General features: G+C 37.9%; 1 protein-coding gene across 3 annotated transcripts; it reads right to left on the bottom strand.

The window, feature by feature from the left end:
• Positions 1-3,199, bottom strand: LOC104418598 (patatin-like protein 1). Of its 3 annotated transcripts, none has more exons than XM_039301689.1 (6): positions 2,936-3,199; positions 2,375-2,556; positions 1,258-1,432; positions 949-1,110; positions 463-765; positions 1-338 (listed from the first exon to the last, which is right to left on the bottom strand). In XM_039301689.1, the coding sequence occupies exons 1-6, from the start codon at positions 3,050-3,052 to the stop codon at positions 117-119; spliced, it is 1,161 nt and encodes a 386-aa protein (XP_039157623.1). In that variant the 5' UTR covers positions 3,053-3,199; the 3' UTR covers positions 1-116. The 3 variants fall into 3 exon arrangements, with proteins under 3 accessions (XP_039157623.1, XP_039157624.1, XP_039157625.1); XM_039301690.1 differs by having other exon boundaries at positions 2,789-3,079; XM_039301691.1 differs by lacking the exon at positions 463-765.
• Between the last annotated feature and the right edge of the window lie 8,788 nt (positions 3,200-11,987).

Below are 11,987 nucleotides of genomic sequence, written 5' to 3'. Positions count from 1 at the left end.
TTTCTACTAATATCACGAAGAGCTTTACTCATAAGATCATTATTTTTCTTGTAAGATTTTGTAAACTTTCTCAAGTTTATCTAAGCTGCATCATCACGAATGATGATCCACCATTCCTACTTGTTTCGCCTCTTCCTTTCTTCAGATAGTCGAATTGCAAAGTGACTGAGCGCGTCTCCATTTGAGCCTTCTCCTTCAATCTCTTCGAACCTACCGGTCTCCAAGTTTACCCTCGACACTGGTTTCCGCAATAGTCGTTGCCCTATTTCCATGAGCATGTGGAGATTCTTCGGGGTGGCAACATCAACTGATGATTCTTCTCCAGTCAGAGTGTCATCCTGTTTCAAACCAACCAGCGTGAAATCATCTCAAAATAGGTGAAGTAGTCGTGAGCCAGTCTAAAGCCCAAAAATGACAAATGTTTCTTGAAGCCAAAGGCGACGTTAGTAATCCATCTTATACCTGAATCCTAAGGTAATGTTGCTCGCATTTTAAAAATTGGAAGAGAGTAGACAAGTGAATATCGACCATATCAGAGCTCGCGTCATTGAAGATATCGACCAACGGAGTGAAACTATTGTGAAAGTTCCAACCGATGAGTCCCCATTTAGAGGCCTTGGTCGCACTATACTTCTCTTCATGCTTGGCCGCACCAGTACCGAGTGATAGCACTAGTATTGGATCGGTCTCTCTTAAATTTATGTCCTTGAACTCTCCGTCATGCAAGAGGCTCTCTCTCTTAATGTGGCTCAGAGCAACTAAGGTCTGCAAAACACAATTATTGCATAATGCCAGTTCTCTTTTCCTGTTTCTTTCAGTCTAAGATATTGACTGGTTGTAATACGCTTTATAGATGAAATTTTGTAAGGTTTCCATATAATTAAGAAGAAGCTTTGCTTGTAATTTCCTGCAATATACTCGAAGCACCGTTCTCATTTGTGCACTTACAGGGTTATTTGCGGTGACCCCGCCGTCAATGAGATCGAAGCTACAGATCTTCCCATTCTGGTCTCTGGTCTCGAAGTAGTGCGCCGGGAGGAGCGTGGGAGCTGCGGAGGTGCCGATGCAAACATCAGCCAGCCGCGCATTCTTTAGAGGATTTGTTCTTGCCTGTCCCCCAATAAAATTAGGGTTATATGGTCATGTTTGGGTTCTTACGTCGTTGATAGACAATTAAAATAAAACCGATAGTATAACAAACGATATCTATCTAGAGTCGGCGAAATCAGGGTTATATGATTAACTTCGCGTTCTTACGTCCTTGGTAGAGAAGATGACTGGTTGGAGACGCTTGATGTCGAAAGTCGGGACGACCACGTTGGTCAAGGTTTGACTGAGAGCGGTGTCTCCGAGCAAGCCATTGACCAGGGATCGCAACTTCTTCCCGTCATACTTTGGCCCCGTGAATGCGCCTACCATGCTTCTTATTGGACTGATCGAAAGTTGAATCGGACAAGTTAGAAACTTCTGTGAGAACAATAATGTCAAATGCGAGTTCAATTCATTAAAGAAATCCTCCCAATAGAAGGAATACCAATGCCATTTAGTAGTGAATGACTTCACTTAATATGTTTAACTATTTACCAAATATCACTTGATAGTTGATACATCAATTTTCTCTAATTTTTTGCCATCTTTATCATTTCCTTTTATGATAGCAATATTGATAGTAACAATATTCATTTAAATATATAATAGCAACCTTTTCTTTTAATATTGCCTCTAAAAGTAGCACATCGGACTCTAATTTGTAGGAAATTGATAATTTTCCTAGCAATAAGATTCTTTCTTGCACTCTCTATTTATTTTGCTTCCAACGAAGATTTTGTTTTTGTCTCGTTAAGTATCGTGAGTTATGTTAAAAAATTAGTTTTAGTGAGTTTTAATGTTTCAAATTAGCAACTATTGACAATTCTAACATTTTTGCAACTCTTCCTATTAAGTAATTTCTTGGAAGATTTTTGTCATTTGTTATCAATATTAAAAATTATGTTGTTGATCGCATAGAGAATTTCCCTATGTCATATAACAACAACAATTAGGAATTTTCCAATTGTTAATGAAAAACTGATATTTTGTATTATTAATGTCTAACATGAACTAAGAATTCCGTTGTTATATTTTGTTCGAAAATGAAGACTTAGGAAATTGTATACAATATAACCAATGCTTTACACTAAAGTAAATAGTCCAATTTTATTCAAATAAAAAATTTCACACCCGTGGAACGCAGATGCATACTACTCTTTTCTATGATCATAGACATTTGAAACGACTTCGCCAATGTACTTTCATCTTTATATTATTCCTAAATTCCTCGAGGGACTCGGAGAATTATATTTAAAAAGGGGAAAAGGTGGTCAACATAACTTACTTTTTCTTAGGAAATATTTCAGGACAATGCTCTAAGTAAAATTTATTGATGTCACAGGCTGCGAACATCGGACGATGGTCCTCATTTGGTGCTGCAATCATCGCCGTCACCAATCCACCTGTGCTTGTACCGGCAATTATGTCGAAGTAATCTGCAATTCTCTTATGCGGTCCATCTAGTTCCTGTAAATTTAGTTTAACTTTAAACTCTGGCTATGATCACATAAAACAAAGACTATTCATATACATGTAAAAGTGCTCATGTTGATTCTACGTTGTTGTTCATACAGCTTCCTAATAGTGACAATGTGAAAGGGGATGCTGCAATTTTGATAAGATACTTGACAAACTCTTCACAGATCTAGCACCATCAAATCGGCAATAGCTTATGTAGTTTTTTGCGAAGTCGCCTCACCTAAGTTTCACCCAGCTGCCTACACTGGCTGTGTGATCAGGATGGGCGACCGCGACACTTAATCGTCTACTAATAGGTGGTAGATCATCGTCCTACATTATCCACAAAAAAAATCATTGACAAATAAAAATAAGTGGGTGATATTACTTGAAGCTTGGATTCGAGAAAGGCGAGGACTGTGCCAGGAATGATCCCTCTCACACCGCCCCCATCGATGCTCAGGACCGTCACCATCTTCCCTCTTGCAGATACACTTCTCGCCATGGACACGACTGAGAAGATCTCGGCTTAAGAAGAACCGGATTACGATGTTTCGTTTTGCAAATTACCAGCAACTAAGAGACGAATATGTGTTGACGGGAACCTGTCGTAGTAGCATTTCTAGCTTGAATGAAACAGGAATTTTCTTAGCGTCCGAATAATGAGCTCTCTCGTGTGCCATACCTTTTATCGAGCTCTTTTCTTTTTGGTGACTTTTGTTTCTGTCACGCCTTCGTTGGTTATTCCAAATTCTTTCCGTTCACTTTAGTGAAAAAGTAAAACCCGATGGAGCCAATCAAAAGTAAAGTGTTCTCCTGCATGTCGATCTCGCATATGTGCAGATTCCCATTACTACACGTGCTTGGACTATATCTTTTATTCTCAACAAATATCAAAAGCATTACTACACCTGCGAATTGGGTTTTAGAAAACGGGTATGATTGAATTCCATTGATCGAATGGTTACAATTACAGAGACAAGCAATTCACCCTCAGAAAAAGTGAGCTAAAGCTCACCCTTGCGTGGGAGAAGTCTGATTGGCCTACCAAAGTTTACATGAACAGATCGTGCCGTCTTAGCTGAAAGGGAGGGAACAGTTACTTGGATTTGAATGCTCAGGAAATGATGTAGTCATTATCAAGTCTTGAAAGTAAGGAGAACGTAATAGGATCATGCAAGCAGTTGAAGACGACGTGGATTGACTCGGGGAGGACCAAGTATATGTAGATAGAATAATCGAAGGAAGAAGAGGCAACGCTCAACTATGTCAAAACTCTATCAAATTTTCGTCCAAGCTTTCCTTTGGGTTTTCGCAATGGAGAAGAAGGCGCGATTCATCCCTAGACTTGTGCAAATTATGCAATCAAATTCCTGAACTCTTTCTTTGGTCGAATGGGTCAGTAAACTTGGCATTTTTTTTATCCTCCTGTTAACTTGTGAAAAGCGCTAACATGGACATTTTCGAGTTCGTACGACATGGCAAATCTGACATCCAAGGCGACATTCCAAATAGACAAAAGAAAATTGGGGTTCAGCGAAGTGAGTATTCAGGTCATCTGGGGTTCTCAAAAAGAAATTAGGGCTCGGCCGGATCGGAGGTTGCTTCAAACGATTTGATTGCACGATGTTTTCTGCATCCTCAATCATTGGACCATCGTCGTCTCCTCCTTGATTACGGCGAACCCAACCAGAGGGGAACGATTTCAGGTGTTGTCGGGGGATTGCCTGCAAAAATTTGGGACTTCTTCTAGCACTTTCAATAGCAGAAGGAGATACTATGGGTGTCCTCATTTCATGGTCTACATCTTCACTAGTATGGGTAATTTCTCGACTTGTGGATTGAATCTGACTATTTTCTTTATTTTGGGAAGCCCGATAGGGGATGTTGGTTCTTTGTGTGGATTGATCCTGAGTTTTAGCATAAGGATAGTTGATGTAATCAGTGAGTTCCGTGATCGTTAAAAGAAGCCAAGTCAACAACTGAAGTGCTGAATAAATCCTATATAATGTTTTAAAAATGACAAAATAATTAAAGACTTTTAATGTATGTGTCTGTCGTGTGGAAATAGTTTGTAGATTCACTCCATTCAGAGGTGTCAACCTGGGTCCAAAGCCCATTTTTTAACTCATTTTTTTTTAGGCTAGGTCATAAATGGGTTGGCTAAAATGTAGAAATGGGTTTAAATTGATCCCAAAAAAATGCCTTAGTATAAATGGCTCCAAATGGGTTGGAAATACATCCATTTCAAATCCATTTTCATTTTACAGCCCATTCCTCTTATAACCCTACCTAAACCCAGAAGATCAAAATCTCCCTCCTCCTCTTCTCTCTCTCTCTCTCCTCACACCCAAATACCACCGTTAATATTCACCCAAAAAAATGAACAACTCCTTGAACGCTCGACCTTGATAGTCTAACCCGTCCCCCCATTTATTTGTTTAAAAGAATCGCAGAGGACGATGATCTTTTAGGTTATGTTTGGTTGTCTAGATTTCTAATCGATATAAGACTGGATAGGATAGGATGTGAAATCCTAGGGTTTTTTTTTTTTTTTTTTTTTTTTTTATATCCCGTCCATTATTTGGTGAATCGTAATATTAAAATCCGATATGTTCACATCATATCATATACATTTTTTTTTTATATAAATGACATATCATTGTAAATTAACCTGAATGTTCATAAACGGAGATGGTGAAAATCTTTCGTACACTATTCCTTAATTTATTTTTATTTTTATTTGATTTTTCCTCTTTTTTATATTTTTCTTTATTATTTATTTTTCCCTTTTATCATTCTTTAATAAAATTTTATCAAATAGTAAATTGTACTAACATACCTAAAATACAAAAATACCTAAAATATATAATAAATATAAATATTTAATTTATAGATTGAATGTTTATTATAAGATAGAATTAATGTTGAATATATAAATTAAAATATGATTAATTAAAAATAATTTTTTTATTTTTTATTTCTTAAATTATAATTCAAATATTATTTATATTGAAATATAATTTCAATTTTGTTAATTTAATAAGTTTTTATTTGAAAAAAATAACTTTTCTATTATGGACATTATAAATTCTATCCACTTTTATCCCATTTATATCCGATTTTATCCTATCTTGGTGAATAATTTTATCTTATTCTATTTTATCTTGATTGCCATTTATATCCGAGAGCTTTATCCTATCTTGGTGGCTCGGTGAGCAAAAACGTGAAGATCATGGGATAATTTTATCATCTTATCCCATTTATATCCGACTTTTATCTTCTTGATTGCCAAATGCAACCTTAGATGCTCTGACTTTGGATATTCTGAGCTCCAACTTAAGAGCTTTTAGCCTTACCAAAAAAAAAAAAAAAAACCACCAGCTGTGGTGGCTCAGTTGGGTAGGCTTCAGTGAACCTTTGCAAGAGAGGTGAGGAGTTCGAAACTTTGCGAAGCAAAGACTCTGGCGGAGTTACCTAGTGACTTGAGTGCGACGTCGGGGTGGTGGGTTCCTCGCTAGCGTCGCCTGGGGGTTTACGTCGTAGCGGTCGGCAACGGCGGTTCCTCTAGTCCCAAAAAAAAAAAAAAAAATTTGGGGGGAGCGACTGACCACTTGTTGTAGATTCCAATCTTCCTTACCATGGGGTGAGGACCTAGACCTCACTCTAAGAAGGAAAGCCCCTCAGCCAAAAACAATAGGGTTGTTAAGTCTTGGATGGACCAACATAAGTTGAATGACTTTGTAGAACTAGGAGACATTAATATGCTTGAAGTAGAGGTAAACCCATTTTGAACCCATATTTAATATGGGTCATATATGGATTAGTTAAGTTTTGAAAATGGGTTGTTAATGGGTTTGAGTTATTTGTAAGTGTAATGGTAAATAGGTTGAAAATAGGTTTTGTCTTTAAATCCATTTACAACCCATTTAACTTATAAAGGTTATTAGTTGAGTCAACCCATCACGGATATATTATTCTCTTTAAACAAATTTTATCATTTTAATGTAATTTTATTTTCATTTTTTAATATATTTTCTTTTCTTTCTTTTACTTCTTTCCCAAACGAAGTCCTGTGGCTTACCCTACCAGCCGCTAGCTGTTGCGACCAAAATTTTCGAGTGCACCACGTAGGGTTTAGCTAATGGATTGCTAAACCTAGACTTAGTTTGGGCTCTTCTAAGCCCTTACTAATTCACGACTTAGGTTCAAATATCTAGCATGCAAAAGATTTTCAATCAGGAGTCATCACTAATCAGTTTACGGTAGGTTGATTAGACACCTAATTAAAATAATGGGAAAATTTTGGATACACGGACTTGATTACGTTAGATTTTTCTAACGTTATTTCGGTACCTTTCTCTTTTATTTTGAAAAAATGTTTAGCAAGCAGCTTGAATCAATTTAAAATTACTTCCCTAACATGTGAAGTAATCATGCGGGTGTGCAAACCACAAATTTAACATCCAAGAAAATAAAAATAAAATAAAATACAGGACTTACCCTATAGCAACGAACGCATCTGCAGTGTTAGATCAAAATTCATATCAGCAATCCTAGATATGATTTCTAATTAACACGCCATCACTCAATTTTTTTTATTTTTATTTTCACTTTTTCAATGAGAATCATGAATGCATGCTACTAATGAAATGATATGACATGGCAATATGACCTAAACTATATGACACAAGTATGCAATCTAAATTAATCAAATGACCTAACTCTATGATAAGGAAGTTCTAATTAAATGAATCTAGTAATGACATGCATTTCATGAATCTAATTATATATGACGTGCACATGATCTTTTATTGTCCTAAAGATGCAATCTATTCTAGAGAATGAAATGAATTTATTCTAAGATTTTTTTTTGTATTTTTCATAAAATTCGAAATTAAGAAAAATGCAAAAATTATTTATCTAGATTAAGATTTTATCCAGCTTATATTGAGGATCTGGTCAGATTAAATCCTAATTTAAACCAAGATATTATTTTAACCTAGCAATCTCTAACCTAATATGCAATCTATCTAAAAAAATCAATCTAAACTTAAAATGAAACATGCAATTTTATCTTAATATGCTATGTCGTACAAAAAATGCCCTAATTCTACATGACATATGCATGATGATCTTTTTTGTGTTTTTTTTTTTATATAAAATTCGAAATTTAAAATTGCCACATAATTAAACAAGCAACTTAAATTAAACAAAAACTAACATCCTAAATGAATGCATTTTTTTTTTTAGATTTTTTTTTAGAAAAAATTCGAGATAAAATCCCTACTGCAAGATAACAATAAATATTCTAAAACAAACCTAATCCTAACTCAATTTTTTTTGATTTTTTCTTTTACAAAAATAAAATTGATTCAAACACCACGGCAGTAAATCAAGGAGGATAAAATTGATATCCATAAATTGACGAACCATATCTCGCGCATGAAATCGAGTTGATCTAAATCACAAATTGAATCTCGAGCGTGAGATCGAATTGTCGATTTTGCAAGAAATCGTGAGTCGGATTTCGGGCGTGAAAATCGAATTGTCAATGCCTAATCTGAGGGACTATTTCATGTTGGAATCTCAATCATTCATTTATGAATAATTCTGAAAATAATATAAAGAAAGTAAATAAAAAAGAAAAACTACCTAATTGATTTCCCTTTTTCCTTTTTTTTTTTTTTCCTTTTTCCCTTTCAAGCTTTGTGTCCATGCGGCTGGTCACTGGCTCCGGTGAGGGGCGGCAGATCGGAGGTCTGGCAGGGGAGAAACTCCGGCGGCAGCAGGTGGCGGAGCTCGGGAAGGGAACTCGGAGCAAGGCTGGCAATCGGATCGGCAACGGCAGCAGCCTCGAAGGCGGAGCAGAGGTGATGCGGGCTGCAGGGGACGCCGGGAAGGTAAGCGAAGCAGCAGCTCGGACCAGGAGGCGCGGCTTGTCGCAGGAGCAGCAGCGGCGCTCGAGCAGCAAGGATCCGTGGAGCAGGGGCGCTTGGGCGGAGGACTCAGGGCCGGCAGAAGCAACAAATCGGTGACAGCAGAAGCGGAGCAGGGCATCGACGTCAGGGACAGAGGCGCGGCTGCGGGTCAGTCGGAGTGGGAGCAGCGGCGAGCGGATCCGGACTTCAACGACGGCGAGAGCAAGGGGTCCGGATCTGGCGAAAGGCGGAGCAGCAGACCGGCAATGTGGACTTCCGTGGCGTCGAACAGCAGAGGCGCGACTGATCGGAAAGTGGAGGCGCAACTGGGGAAACTCGCGAGCTGCAGCAACATCAGGGGGCTTGAGGCGCGCGGTGGTGCGGGTGCGACAGTGACCGGCGAGTCGGCCGCCGGTGCTGAGCTCGCGAAACAGTAGTCGCGGACGAGAGGAGGAAGATGAGCAGTGTTCTGCTCTTTTTCCCTTTTCCTGCTGCTGGGTCCCGCTCCACCTTCTCTTTCTCTACCCTTTCACGGTTTCAGCACCCTCTCTTTCTCTAGGGCCCGAATACCTTTTTCTTCTTTTCCTTTTTGATTTTGAAAACCCTAAAAACCAAAAAGCCGCCCCTCTCTCTCTCATACGCATATGCCTTCTACAGGGGAAGTAATTAGGATTTCAATTTCTTCTTCGAATCTACATCTGCAATATTTCCGCCAATTTATCCCATATTGATAAGGATCCAAGATTACGATGGAATTTTTCTTTAAATCCAAATCTTACAAAGACAAATCGCAATATTTTTTACTCATCTCGCCTTATCCAAAAATTCATATTCGAAAAAATTTCAAAATTTATATTTTCCCATAAGATAATTTTCGATCATTAAAAAACATGGGCTTGAGCCAACTTGCTCGCTTCGTGAGCTTAGTCCAACTAATTTGAACCCATCCGTTATCGATCCAATAAAAAAATGCAGAAAATGCAAATTAAAAGTAAATGCACCTAAATCTATATGTTATGCAATTAATATTTTTTTGGGGATAAAATTAACTCATAATTTCCCATGCAACAAATAAACAACCAAAATCGCCAAAATTTAGGTATCAACACTGGCCAAGGGTTGTGGGACCCTCTCTAGTAGGGTGAGGTTTGCGGCCACCACCCAATCGCATTGACAAGCTCGATTGGGTGAGGCCGATGCCTTGCCGGCATTGAGGCAAGCTCAACCTTGTCGGATTTGGCAAGGCTCGACTTGTTGGAAAGGGCAAGGTTGAGGCTCGAGCCTCGTTGATCTGGTAAGACTTGAGCTCGCCCAATTCTAATGAGGGTGAGTCTCAACTCTTCGGCCTATGGAGACGTTGGAGCTTGCCGTGGCCGACAACCGAGTGCAAAATAGGAAAAAAAAAAAAAAAAGAAAAGAAAAGTAATTAAATATTCTATTTTAAAAATAAAATAAAATAACTTAAAATGAGTGCACAAAAAATCAAATCAGATTTTTGGTACCAAGTAGACAAATATTCTAGTTTCAACTTCCAACCAAACATCGTAAAATATTATAATTTTCAGAAATATCATATTTTTTTGTGAAATAAATGAAGCCTCACTATAAAAAAAATTATAAGATAAATCCATATTTTTGTAATTGTATGAGAGTATTTTAACAATATAATTTTCTTGAATCTTAAGAAATAAAATTTTCTAGATGTGGTTTAATATGAAAGTGTTTTAACAATATGAGTCAGATTAAGTATTGGTTGGGTATGAGTTGGGTCGGGTATGGGTTAATAAATTGACATTATTGACAAATAGGTCATAAACGGGTTAATGAGTCAATTTGGGTCAAACTATTTATGACCTAATCCAAATCCAATCTGACCCACTCGTTTGACAGGTCTAGCTTGAAGGGGCCACTGTGTAGAAGGTGAACTGTCAATTTAGTGTAAAAAATGAAAAGGCTAAAGGGACCATACATGGAAGCAACTCATGTCACAAAGGGAGTAAATGATGTGATTTGTGTTGGCATGAGTGATTAATTAGGATTAATTGGAAAAATTGTAGGGCTGACTAGTTGCTAAGTTTATATTGTATAATATCTTTATTTTGAGAACCAATCAGATTCTTAACCTAAAATAGTGCATAATAGAGGTGAGCATCGGTGTAGGGTCAATGCCCAACTGAGCCTGTCTTGATCCAATTCCCAAAGGGATTGAGCCAATCCTTGGTCCTGGAACCCTTAGACTCTACACTCTACAGGTTGGTCATTGGTCCTAAAACTTTAGGTTTGGTCCAACCCAGACCAACCCTATATATAATATATATAATATATGAAGTATATATTATATATATTATATTTTTGTCTACTCTAAACCCTTATGCTACTTTCATCATTTCTTATGTGGTTTTGCTATGTAAATTAGAAATAGAAACCCAGCCCAGATTTGACCCAAAAACAAAAGAGTAACCCTCTTTGCTCACCTCAACCTCGCTTGCCTATCTCATCACTCACCTTTTTTGGCCCACCTCACAAATGAAGCGCAATAATCACAAATGGAGAATTCTATTGTTATATTATCTTAGGTTTATGTTTGGTATGTACTGGTGTTTATAGTTTAGTTGCTCAATGTTGCATTGTTAATGGATATGTAGTTTGAAAGAGTATGTTTCGCATTTCAAGGAATACAAAAAACAAAACAAAAAATAATAAATTGGTCCTAGGTTGACCTTAGAATCAAACCAGACCCATAAGGTTGGTTTGGTCATTGGTTCTAGGCTCAATGGGGTCGGTCATCGGTCCCATAAATTGAGGAATGCAGGTTTGTCCCTGGATTAGGTGTTAAGCTAGCCTAACTCAGACCATGCTTACCCCTAGTGCAAAGCCTAGAATAATAATTTTTTTTTTTATAGTTTTGTCTCTGCAAAAAAAATACCTAGAGTGTCAAAACTTGACATGGTGAGACACTTAAGTGTCAAAAGTTATGAAAGCAATATTTAAGTGCCATTTTTTTTTTATAAAAAAAATGAAACACTCAAGTGCCAAGTCCGACGAAGGTGGCTGGAAATCCTAAATGGCAATTTTATTTTATTTTATAATATAAACTCGCCCACGTGGCATGCTTTGGAGAGTTGAGTCGGCAATGAAGAACCAAAATGACGTCATTGTCTTTTTATTTTTGAATTTTAATATAAATATTAATCAAATTAAAATATTTATATATAAAAAAAAAGAAAAAAAAAAAGGGAGCAGGCAGAAGTTAAGGGCCGAGCCCTCGCCGCCGCCTCTCCACGTCGACCGGAAGGGCAAACAATGGTGGGGGAAGGGTCGACTGGCCGACTAGTGGCAAGAGCCTGCGAGCCCTCGCCCCAAATTTGGGCAAGGGCTCGTAGGCCCTTGCTGTAAGTCGTTGGCCCCTAGCCAAGGCCCGGCAACCCCGATCAACCCTTCCCCCATCGTCGCCGTCTTTTTTTGGCTACGGTTGAGAGGCGGCGGCGAGGGCTTAGCCTTTGCCTTGTGCCTCCTCCT

The sequence above is a fragment of the Eucalyptus grandis genome, chromosome 9, assembly GCF_016545825.1.
Source record: "Eucalyptus grandis isolate ANBG69807.140 chromosome 9, ASM1654582v1, whole genome shotgun sequence".
Classification (NCBI taxonomy): domain Eukaryota; kingdom Viridiplantae; phylum Streptophyta; class Magnoliopsida; order Myrtales; family Myrtaceae; genus Eucalyptus; species Eucalyptus grandis.
Note: the sequence above shows the minus strand (reverse complement) of the source record. Positions and strands in the feature narration are given on the sequence as shown.